At 38.1% G+C, this 12,240-nt stretch overlaps 1 protein-coding gene across 2 annotated transcripts in view; it reads right to left on the bottom strand.

Annotated features, from left to right (window-relative positions):
* Positions 1 to 11,348, bottom strand: part of LOC109051147 (complement C3-like) — a 51,111-nt gene extending 39,763 nt beyond the window's left edge. Inside the window, exons 1-22 of one of the 2 annotated variants that reach the window (XM_042717254.1) lie at positions 11,187 to 11,348; positions 10,914 to 11,109; positions 10,603 to 10,771; positions 9,761 to 9,834; positions 9,500 to 9,588; positions 9,243 to 9,325; positions 9,066 to 9,153; positions 5,634 to 5,736; positions 5,382 to 5,502; positions 5,176 to 5,291; positions 4,910 to 5,062; positions 4,589 to 4,795; positions 4,257 to 4,448; positions 4,023 to 4,175; positions 3,806 to 3,935; positions 3,263 to 3,334; positions 2,120 to 2,317; positions 1,740 to 1,842; positions 1,246 to 1,334; positions 1,001 to 1,140; positions 532 to 744; positions 363 to 423 (exon numbers count right to left, since the gene is read on the bottom strand). In XM_042717254.1, coding sequence (XP_042573188.1) covers positions 363 to 423; positions 532 to 744; positions 1,001 to 1,140; positions 1,246 to 1,334; positions 1,740 to 1,842; positions 2,120 to 2,317; positions 3,263 to 3,334; positions 3,806 to 3,935; positions 4,023 to 4,175; positions 4,257 to 4,448; positions 4,589 to 4,795; positions 4,910 to 5,062; positions 5,176 to 5,291; positions 5,382 to 5,502; positions 5,634 to 5,736; positions 9,066 to 9,153; positions 9,243 to 9,325; positions 9,500 to 9,588; positions 9,761 to 9,834; positions 10,603 to 10,771; positions 10,914 to 11,109; positions 11,187 to 11,290 — 2,854 coding nt within the window. In that variant the 5' untranslated portion in view covers positions 11,291 to 11,348. The remainder of the gene's footprint in view (positions 1 to 362; positions 424 to 531; positions 745 to 1,000; positions 1,141 to 1,245; positions 1,335 to 1,739; positions 1,843 to 2,119; positions 2,318 to 3,262; positions 3,335 to 3,805; positions 3,936 to 4,022; positions 4,176 to 4,256; positions 4,449 to 4,588; positions 4,796 to 4,909; positions 5,063 to 5,175; positions 5,292 to 5,381; positions 5,503 to 5,633; positions 5,737 to 9,065; positions 9,154 to 9,242; positions 9,326 to 9,499; positions 9,589 to 9,760; positions 9,835 to 10,602; positions 10,772 to 10,913; positions 11,110 to 11,186) is intronic. The other variant, XM_042717253.1, reaches the window with a different exon arrangement.
* Between the last annotated feature and the right edge of the window lie 892 nt (positions 11,349 to 12,240).

The following is a 12,240-nucleotide window of genomic DNA, read 5'->3' on the forward strand; positions in this document are numbered from 1 at the left end:
CTGCAACAAAATTTGTGTGCATGTATGTCTGTATATGTGTGTTTGGTTCTACGTGTATGTGTGTTTTTAAGAATGCTTATTGAGCATTAATATAATAGTTCAACCATTTCATTTTTGTGTGTATGTATCTGTGAGCCTATTCTCCGTTTTGGATGTCTTTTACTCTCAGCCATTAATCTAGGTTGGCATATACCCTTAAAACATACCACCTTAAAGTCCTTAATGTGCCTGAACCCCATAATTGCTGCTTGCAGCTATATTCTTAATTGTTTTTGTCTTGACTGGCCAAAGGTAAAATATCACATTAATTCACTGGATTTTGTGACTGAGTGCATGTTTCTGTGGTCCACAGTACATCTCACCATTCTTAGCAGGATTGAGCTCCAAGTTTTGTCTTTGTAATGGAACCAGCACACCCTCAGCCTGAAAGAGAAAGAGAGTGCTAACTACCCATGCTGCTCTAGTTTATCTACTGAAAATATGTCAAACATCTATTGATTATACGAATGACCAAGTGAACATCAGACGTACCACCACCTTCAGCGGCTTTCTCACTCCATCAGTGTAGATAGAATCATATGCTGAAGCTTTCACCTCAATCATGTGATTTCCCAGTGTCATGGGAATAATCACATATGACACGGATATGCTGGAGCCTTTGTCAACAGTTACTATCGTTCTGTATTTGCCTTTCTTACTGGCAGAGCTGCAGACATCTTCTGTCTCCATGAACTCCACACGCACCTGGTGAAAACAGGTGAATGAGACTAGACAAATATCTAGACAAAACTTCCTCCAAACTAAATGCATATAAACTTGATGTGAAATGTGTGATGATACTGTTTTAGCACAGAACAGTATCTTACACTTTTCTTCAGTTTGAGTCAAGATCAGCTCAGAGATCTAAGTGATTTGACTCCAGCAGAAATGTTTACAACAATGCTTATGGCTATAATGTACATAAAAAATGAATTTATTTTTAATATTAAATCTGATCTACCTTCTGCTTCTTTGGGGTGTAGTTGTGAATAATGGCCCTGATTTCCAGTTGTTCACCACGCACAGCTGAGTAAGGCATCTTGAGGTCAATGAAAAGGCTTTTAAAAACAACAATCTCCTCAGGTTCTGCCACACAGATGCCTTTGAGGAGGAACACAGACACACACATAAGTTCTTAAAACAGCAGATCCTGGATGCTAATGTTGTTTTCCAGAGCATGTATTCTGGGTTTGCAGCTCGCCTTACCAAGTGTTGGTGACAGACTGATAGCCAAGATCTGCCAGGTAGTGATAGAGTCTTTCAAGTAGATCGCCTTTTCTTTGGTTGGTATTTCACTGGAATATGCAATATATATGAGAAATTACAAATATGGAATATGAGAAATCACAAGTAAAGCTAGAAACTGTTGAAGAAGAGTTCAAACACTTGTTTACCAGCCTGATAAAGCACCATAAGCTGACTTATGTTTTACCAGGACAAGGTTCAGATGTTTATTTATTTTTTAAATAAAAGCACATTCAATACTATTGTACTTCACTAATACTTACCTATTAACATTTATCTATTAACTCTTAGTGGATGTTATTTCATGTTGTTAAACATTCTAGAGTGAGCCACATAAAATGCATAAAATAAAAGATAATAGAGAAATAATGCATGCTCATTTTCAGAGGAAGTCATGAACTTGTCAGCTGAGATCATGCGATTGTCTAAGACTTATCTAAAGGTCTCCAAATCACCATTTGTCACATAGATCAATCTCCTCCCAAAGCCAACTCTCAGGGAACTGCGTTCGTGACACGATCTCTTCAGATTCAGTATAATAGTCATCATCATCATCACCTGTTATAGCAAATCAAGAAAAAAAAAAAAAAAAACAAGGGAAAAACACATCAGATAATCTAATCAAATAAATTTGATCATTATTCTCTCTGGTTACTATCCACTTTCACTATTATCCATAAATACTACTTTCCAAACCACCCAAGACTCAAAATACTATTGTCAATCACTGCCACCAGATCCTTGTCCAAGTGAGAATCTGATGGTTCATTCTCAATTTATTTCATGCATTGAAAGCACCGCACAAGCTAGCAGAGCCATCAGTTCATATACTTACTGCGAGCCAGAACCATCTCCTCCACTTCATCCTTCATGTCCTTGTGGGTTTTCATCTGGTTGCAGCAGTGCAGGAAGGCATCAACACAATCTTTTCCATCGGCTATGTACCTGGATCTTCGGTCACACGTGTAGCCAAGCTTATTCTCCCTCATCCCATCAACACAGCACTGTTTCAGTTCACCGGAGTATTTTTCAGCTGAGAAGACAATGTTAGTGTAGAACAATGAGGTGAGTATGAGAACTACAGAAATCCCTAAAACATGAAAACGTGTTTGAGAACTGAGCTGACCTAAATAAAAAGGGTGTAAGGGACCATTTGAAATACTGCATTTGTTTCTAATATAAGAAGCATGTGTGAATTGTGTTATGAAACAACAACGTTTATATAATTTAACTTGTAATTTGATATTTTTTTATGTCTTTGTGTCTTGATTTGTGTGTATATTGTAACCGGAAGTAGCGAATGCTTGTGTTGAAAAGGTCCTTCTCAGACACCATAGTGATCAGGTGGCCTAAATCAGCCTAATGGGATGACGGTAGGACATGAATGGGAGACGCTGATTATGTGAGCCTAGCATCAATTTGAAATGAATTTGACGCACGTCTGATGATGACGAAAGGATTATATTTGATTTGCATTCCTTGGTGAGCGTAGTGACGTATGTTGATAGTTATTAAAGAAATCCATGTATGAAGAAATGTTTGTGGTGCAATGTAATGTGTCGTTTGTGGTGCAAATTTATGTAATTTAATATTTTTAGTACTCTGTGTTTGAATCGTGAATTCTTGCTATTTGTGTAAGGTAATATAGTTTGGTGCTGTGAGTTGCTTCAAGGTGTATGGAATGTATCAATGTGTTGTGTAAAGTGCAACGTGAATAAACATGACATGTATTGTCTAGAGTGCTGAGCTGGTGCAAACATGTACATTACTATAATCTCGTGCTTTCTTAACTGCTGTTTTCTCACCAGTCAATTTTTGTGCTATTCTGTTTTTGGGAGGAAAGCATGCAGCACATGTTTACATATTAATTACTCCTAAGCAAAGAACAAATATAGTATATCAGGGACTTAAGAAAAAGCAGAATATCCTTTCTGGTTTGAATTGTAAGAGCAAAATCTGAGTAAATGTAGCTTCTCACCCAGTGTACTAGTGATCTTCAGGAGACTCTCAGCTCTTCGTCTTCTCTTTGAAGGTTTGGGACACTCAGGCACTAGAGGACAATTCATTTGAATTAATTGTTTTATTGTAAAAAAAATACTTGGGTGATGTTAAAGAAATTGAGAGCAATAAGACATATTTAGTAAACTTAATCCAAGTATATACCAAAACCACAGAACTAAAACATGGGGAGACAAACAAGAGAAAAGTTACAGTACAACATTCAAGATCTGACCAAAGACAAAAGAATCAAAGGGACAAAGTACATGTGAGAAAAAAAGAAAACTTGCTACTGTAAGACTAAGAATTCTACACATATGATGCCTCAGATTTAAAGCGAAAAGTATACACTTAATGGGATTAAAAATGCCTTAGTTGAAGGACAGCTAAGTTACCCTTGGAAATATCTTTGTCTAGTGAATAAAACTGTAGAATGAGATGATAATAATAATAATAATAATAATAATAATAATAATAATAATAATAATAATAATAATAATAATAATAATAATAATAATAATACCTGTTCTGATGTTGGTGCCTCCTGCAGTGTTGGACTGAAACATTAGACCTGCATCAGTGAAAACCCCCATACAGTCCCTCCCACCTCCTGCTGTACAGCCGGTGTCATGCTTCTCTATGACGTCCCAGATCTAGAGGTGCAAAAAAAGACACCAGTTATGTATGTTTTAGGCCAAAAACATCATGTTGCACTGTGAAGTTTGAAGAAGATCCTTCACCTGAGTCTGAGTGAGTCTGTTCTTATTAAGGACTTGCACAGCCTTGTCAACCACCACCAGACCAACTTTAGCTCCAGGATCTCCAGTTATTTCCAGCGTGACCTCATCTCCTGTGTCATAGGTATTCATCTTGTCCTTCACCTTAACCTGGAGCTGTAATTAAAACAAGAGATGATGTGTCAGAAAAACAGACCAAGTTGACACATCAGCTACTTCTTGTGATGGTTGACCCACCTTTCCCATGCAAGTGTCTTTCACATCGACCCAGACTGAGTCAGACACCACCTCTAATGACCCCACATGGTAATAAGCCACAAAGCGGAAGGATGGCACCATTTCTTTGGTTACAGGCACAGCCAGAGACACTAAAGATTGTCCTCTTCGCTTAAACCTGTCTACGCTTACAATCTGACCTTTACTTAAGATCTGAAAAGGAAGCAATGAGCAAAAATATCTTTAGCAACTTTGTATGGTTTCAAACACAAGCTGTGGTAGTAATCAAACATAGATGTAATTAACTGATACATTTGTCATGCAGATGAATAAGAAATAACCATTATCTTTACCATGTATGTGTAGTCTTGATCTTTGACTCCTGGACTTTGTCCAGTGTTCAGAAAGACTTTCATTGAATCACCCATCTGAAGCTCAGCAGCATCAATACCAATGTGCAGGTAGTTCTTCTTGGAGGCATCTTTGGGAATGTAGGCATGAGCTGTCATCTTCTTCACTGCCTGCTGATTGTCTCTTAATTGTGGATCTTTGGTCTTTGCCTAAAAAAAAAAAGAAAGAAAAAAGCATGCTGATCCACACAGACAACAAATAAACGTAAATAAACAGCGTATTGCATGCCTTATTATGCCTTTATGCCTTATTGCAGGTCTTACAGTGATCTCTTGTGTAGAAGATCCTCCTAGAGTGTTGACTGTAACCTTCGCAATGCCGTTGTGTTTTGTTTGACCTTTGACAGTCCCCTGACTGCCCACCACTTCTACTTCCACATTTACAGCAGGCGTCTGGTCAGGATTTGTTACATAGACCTTTTATAAAACCCAGGCCAAAACAAGAGTGATTTCTGTTAATAAATTGATGAAACTGTTGCTCAGTTTCTATAATCCTTCAGGTTCTCAACTATCTTGTCAATGTTTTATACCGAGACGTCGAAGGGCATTCCAGGTTTGAAGAATTGTGTTGTTTTTTTGAAGTGGATGGAGTACGGTGATGTCACAATCTGAATACCTCTCCTTTCTGCTTCCACCATTTCACTGCCTGAAACACTCAAACGATTAGCTTCTCATATTCAGTCACACACATGCATGTAAACATGCATACAGATGTACAGTATCTGTTGAGTCTTACCACTTTCTGTTAAAACACTGACAGAAACATAGATTGATTGTCCAACCAGCTGGTTAATGTTTGGAAAGGTCTTAGTGATCATCCCACTGGTCAGTTCTGCAATACCCTCTCCTCTAATGATCTATTCATATGAGAAAGAAACACCAGTCTACAAGATGCAGTAAACAGCTTTTTAATTTCTTTTTTAAACTGTCCTCTAAATGAGGAGAAATAGGTCTGATCCTAACTTGGAAGATGTTTAATGTCTCTCACCTGTACTTTTTGCAGAGATGTAGGAATACTTATTTTCTTCTCACCGTTCATCACACCAAACACCACAAACGCATTTCCATCCACCTTCTGTCCAAACAGGTACCTATAAAAGCACATTCAATTTCAGCTGTAAATACTGATTACTAGTTAAAATTAACTTCAGTTAGTGTAACTTAACCATGTCTAGTTGATTCAGTCATATTAAAAATAAGGAAACACTTAATCATCACAATATAACACCAAGTCAGTTAAACTCCAGGGATATCACTCTGTTCAACTGACCCTTTGCAAAGACCTGCCCACCTTAGTTACTGTTGCTATGTCTGACAAGGCATGCTGTTCTCCCAGCACACATCATCTTCTCACACAATGAAAAATGTGACCCGTCACGGAAACCAGTGACACAAGTCGGCAGCACAACTTTCAAACAAAATGAGAAAGAAGCATATTTTTTTTTTTCAAAATTGGTGATTTTCGTTTTTTTTGCAGAATCTGTTAGTTGAGATCACGAAGAAGCCTCTCCGTGTTTGAGATAGCAGTATTGGTATATTTAAAAGCGTACATTTTGAGGTTGAAATCGGCTTGTTTTTCGGAGATTCTAGCACGCAGTAGGGGCGTGTCATTGTCTGTGTGTGTTTCTGGATAAGCTGGCATTTGTTTCTTTTGTTATTGCCCCCGCCCTCCAAGGGAAGCGTGGTTACTTATTATGCAGCACTCTGGCCGGCTCTAGCTGATATCAAAATTCAATGAAGATGGACGCCGCAAAGATTATCACAGACAAGTTGAACTGTGGCCATTACACCGAAAATGTTTTGAAGTACTTCTTCGACAAGCCGGATGCTTATGAACAAGTGCTCACTGATTCTGAAGACGATCTGAGCGACGATGAAAGCGGCATAATAAGACTGAATAATATCCCTAATCTACAACTGAGCAAAGATGAAGACAAGGAAGAATGTATCGGACTGGCTTCAGACGATTTGGACCGTAAGATATCAGAGGCTATATCGATAGTAAAATTTGATGGGGATAAAGACAGAGAAATGGGGAAAATCCGTAACTTTGACTGTAAGTGCTACACGAGGAGAAAAGAGAACTCTCTCTGCATGGGAGACAGTCCTGTAGCCAGAAGCTTTCTCCAGACATTATGTACAACATAGGACTGGATTCTTTAGCTGTGGAAAAAGAGTGGCAGGACATGCGAATCATTGGACATTTAGAGGCAAACAGACGCACAGTGCAAACTTCGGAGATGGTTACATCCACAAAGAAGACCCCGACAAAGAGAAAGTTTGCCCGAACAACTTATTTCATTGGAGGCAACGAGATCTGCAAGAATACTTTTCTGTTTCTTATGGGTTGAGTTTCCATAAACATCAAAGTTTGTCGTTTTGTGTTCATTCTAAGAACACGTACATGTTATCTCATGTTTAGTCCATGTTTAGACCTTAGGTCCGAATTTTCTCGTTGCGTCTGTCGTTGCTATGCAACCATGCAGCTTTACAGGGGGAGCATTACAGGGGGTATGGCTTATATAAATGAGCCCTATTGTCACTCCCAGTAGATGAGAACAGGTGAGAACTGCACAATCTTAAGAGGCCATTTTCTCCCTTTTGAGCTTTTTTGAGTGCCTACCTTCAAATGGCCACAACTTCTCCAAATATTATCAGATTTCCGAAAAAATTCAAATAAAAAAAAAAAGAAAATCAAAATACCCAGAATCATCATCTTCAACTTTGCAGCCGACTGGCTAGTCAGAATCATCATCTTCAACTTTGCAGCCGACTCAAACTCAGAAAACAGTCATCCTTTCTTCTATAACTCTTCCAGCTGCGCTGAAAGCACGCTCGCTTCTGCTGCTGCTGTTGGGGACACTGAATGCCATGGAAGCCAGTCCTGACTCGTGGTAGCCTGGTCTCAATTTGTTTCCACCAGTGCAGTGATTATGAATCAGTTTCACCTGCTTTGGTGAAAATGAAAGTGACAACCTGTGCACTGGAGAGGCAACAGCAAGACAAACCCAAAAAAAGGGAATGGTTTAGCAGGCAGTGGACACAGACAATCGCTCTCCCCTTACCCTTCCTGTCTGACTTGTCTCTAGTTTTGTGTTTTGTTAGGGTCCTTCTCACTATTTGTAGAAGGACTGCAAGACTGGTATCTGCTACTTTGTGCAAGGAGGAACAGGAGAGGCACTGCCAGAGCTCTCTGAAATGACCTCCAGCAGACTACTGGTGTGCATGTTTCTGACCAAACTGTCAAAAACAGACTTCCTGAGGGCGGCATGAAGGCCTGACATCTTGTAGTGGGACCATTGCTCGTAGTCCATGACCATGGCATTTGTCCGAGGGTAGTTCCGCCACTGGCACTCCATTCTTTTCACGGATGAGTGCAGGTTCAGACTGAGCATGTGACAGACATGAAAGTGTCTGGAGAAGCCATGGGGAATGTTATGCTGCCTGCAACATCATCCAGTGTGACTGGTTTAGCGGTGGGTCAGTGATGGTCTGGGGAGGAATATCCTTGGAGGATTGCACTGACCTCCACAAACTACTCAACAGTACTCTGCCATTAGGATCTCTCTACAAGGTTATGTATCAGAGTATCTGAAACCGCCAAGTAGCACCACATAATTTATTTATATAGTACATTTAAAAAAAACAATACTTGAACGAGATCCCCCATGATACCATCTGCCATCTCCTCAGGAGCATGGTTAGATATTTTCGGGAGTGCATACAGGCATGTGGGGGCCAAACACACTACTGACTTATATTAGAAGTTGCTTTGATAAAATTTGTGTAAGTTCGATCAGCTTGTAATTTAAAGTTTTTACTTTGATTTTCAGTGCGATTTTGAATCCAACCCTCACTAGGGTGAAGATTTTGGTTTCTACTGACCATTGTCACATTGCTTTGTTCTCAATGAATTACACAGTATATGTAAGTAAAGAATTTCATTTATGGAGATCCAATGTGTGACCTAAGTGTTCCCTTATTTTTTATTATTATTATTATTGTTTTTTGAAGTGCACTATATATTATTCATGAATTAAACAAGATCAATAAATGGTGTAAAAAAAAAAAATGTTAGTTCATAAAACATAACGCATAAATGACCTTAAGTTAAAATATGTTACTACATATTTTTCAGTGCAGATCTACTGGTAAGTGACTGACACAATAGAAACAATGTTCATACTACCAGTAAAAAAGAGAATGAACCACAACTCAAAAAATTGCCTTTTGAGAAAAAGATGAATGTCTTTGTTACTTTGGAGGTTATACTATCTCAACACAGGAATAACAGGACACATTTTTTTTTCCTTTTTTTTTTTTTTTTTTTTTTTTGTGGTTTACACATTTATTTTAAATCAAAACATTGACACTGTAAATTAATTTTCAATACAATGAAGCAGAATATATTTTGTCTTACTTGGCTTCTATGTCGACTGTCAGACTCGGATCACCCACATAGAAGAACGACTTACTGGGCTTTAATTTCACTTCAAATGTTGGAAGTACTAAAACCAAATCAGACACACAAATAAAAAAAACATTCTTTGACTTATCAAATCCTTACACCAAAAGAGTTTGTTGACACAGGTCTTACCATATTCTTTGACCTCAAAGTCTGCAGTAAACTTCTTCTGAGGAGTGTTTGAGAACAGTGTGACCACCTTCCAGATCCCAGGACTGAAACAAACAGAACACATCCAGAATCATGCACATGAAAACAGGTGATAACAGAGTTTTGCTGCTGTTTATTGATAAATGATTAGATATTGTCCTGAAGCAGACACCATATACAAAAACACATTAGAAAGTTCTCAGGTTGAATAGCTTCAGTCCTGACATTGTTTAACACACCTGGCAATCTCAGGAATGGGATATTTTCCAGACTTCATTCCTTTGACTGGAAATATCTTCTCTGATGAAACTGTGATGCCTTGAGGATTCTTTAGAAACACAGAAATCAGCATTAATGCTGTGACTGCTGAGATCGGCAATGAAATAATGCTCATACTGATTAAATGTCATTAATGAGTGTGTGTGTGTGTGTGTGTGTGTGTGTGTGTGTGTGTATGTGTGTTTTTTTTTTTTTTTTTTTTAAAAAACAACAGTGTTTACCATGATTTCCACTGTGATTCCAGACTGACTGAGTGGTTCCAGGTTGGGCGTCAAAGAGAAAATCCTGTACTGAACTGCAAAAGAGGTCAAAGCAGAAACTGGAACACTTTGTTTGAAAGTTTAATGTTTTATTATTATTGTTGTTGTTGTGTGTTAAATGTGTTAAAATGACACCATAAATAGTTCACAATAACTAGGCTAGTAATAACTAGAACAGTTTAGTGTATCTTATATTCCAACATATACTATGCTTTTTTAAACTTAGCTTAAGATGATTTGACACACAATGTAATTCATAGTCACTTAAAGACATCCAAAATAATTTCAGTCTAAAAATAAAATAAAAATCTCACATTTTTAAAAAGTAAATACACCCATTTTGTGGAACCACCTAGAGGCCACTGACCCTCCAGATGTGCTACTGTAAATTTTAATTGCTAGTATATTGTGCACATGCACTGGGGATGTCAACGAGCAATGTCACTGAGCAGTTTAATTTTGGGCTGCATGCAGCTCATGCACAAAACATGTGCACTTGGCTGTGAGTGACGTAATGGGGCTAGATCTTTTGTGAAAATTATTCACTAACATACAAATTACACATTTAATGTGATCCGAACTTTAAAAGTACATTTAAACAGAAACAATACAAATTTCTTTTGTATTGAAAATGTACACACAATCTTTATGATGCCATGCTGATGTAACACATTTAAAGTTCACATTGTGCATTAAAGGGATACTCCACCCCAAAATTAAAATTTTGTCATTAATCACTTACCCCCATGTTGTTCTAAACCCATAAAAGCTCAGTTCATCTTCGGAACACAATTTAATCATACCTGTGCTAGCAGGTGTGTAGATGGGTTTGTCTGTTTGTACAAATATATATCCAGACTGGAATGAGACCATGACCTCTTTCTCCAGAGTGACGGATGGAAACTGAGCTTGCAGATACACATACTGCTTCTCCAAAGGATTGTCAGAGAAGTAGTTCTGATCATCAGGGATCTAAATAACAGAAAATGAATTAGTCCCCTGCCAATTTGGAATAAATAAAAAGGCATTTTACAAATTAAATTGTTTAATTGTAAATGATGCATCACATATATGCTTACACAAGCAAAAAAAAAGTATATCAAAGTGGTGTCACCTTTATATCTTTAATGATTTGGAAGTTGTTGTCTGCAGTCAGTCTCACTGATTGAGAAAGTATCTCCCTGTCTTTTTTGGGGTGGTTCTTAACTATGATCTTCACTTCGATAGCTGCTCCAGAGTAATCCTGAGCCTCCACAAACACGTTCTCTGAGGAACCCACCCTCAGCAAGTTAGGAGCTGACAGAACAAATCTGAGGAGATCAAATCAGAGCGTTTGAGAACAGATCTGTTAGTGCCTCCATGAACAAACAGTGAGTTTGATACTCACAGCGGGTCACATAGTGTGAGGAGCGGTGAGAAGAGAAGAACGACAGTCAGAAACAGCAGCTTCACACCCATCCTGTCTGTCTGTGTGTCTCTTCCTGTGAGCATCTGTGAACCTGCGACAGCTCAGATTTATACCTGCCTCCACGACCCCGAGTCCAAACTGCTCTCTCTCTTTGACACTCCTCTTCCCATCATGGCGATTAGGCAACACGTTTGGGAAGGGGTGGATCATGGATATATTTTTTGTGCTATTTCCAAAAAGAGGACAAGAAGCTCCAATAATCGTATAAAATATTGTGTTTATTGATATGTTTGTGTGAGGAAAAAAAAAAACCCTAAATGAAGAAGCTGTGCATCTCAATATCATTTATATGTGTCTCCTACTATTATTTTTTTATGCATGCTATTATGCATGCCATATGTACACAAACCCAATAAATGACATATTCAGACTATTATGGTTGCAGCTCACAAATGTACTGAACTAGAGGCATAACTGTCTGTTTGAAATGAATACGTTTGGTTGTTTGCATTCCAAGTCCCAAATAATAAAACTCCCAAATGAAAATTTTTATTGAACAAAATGTCAACTGTATGTCTGAAATCCACCGCACTCATTCAACTTTCCACAATGAACTACTGAATATTAAATAAAACTATTGATGTGCTCTTCCTTTCTTTATAGAAAGCTGTAGAAACAGAACTGATGTCAAAATGTTGTGGAACTGGGTGCAGTTTTGTGTAACAGACAGGAGACTTATAAAGAGCTTGAAGAGTTAATTTCAGTTGCTTTCAGAATCAGAATCAGAATGATTTCCCGTAAATGATTGCGCTTGTTGTGTAAATTCAACCTTTGGTAAACTGGCAGCTGCTCTGTTGATCTTTTAGGGGTCCAGAGAACTACTGAACAGAAGGCCTATGTTGTCATGAAAAATGAATAAATGTAAGCTGCGCTGGAATGAGATTTGCTGAATGAATTTTAACTTGAGTAACAACATCATCTTTCCTCTAGAATACACACGTTATTATTGCTATTTCGTTAAAATAAATGTTAA

Source organism: Cyprinus carpio, chromosome B1 (assembly GCF_018340385.1).
Source record: "Cyprinus carpio isolate SPL01 chromosome B1, ASM1834038v1, whole genome shotgun sequence".
NCBI lineage: Eukaryota > Metazoa > Chordata > Actinopteri > Cypriniformes > Cyprinidae > Cyprinus > Cyprinus carpio.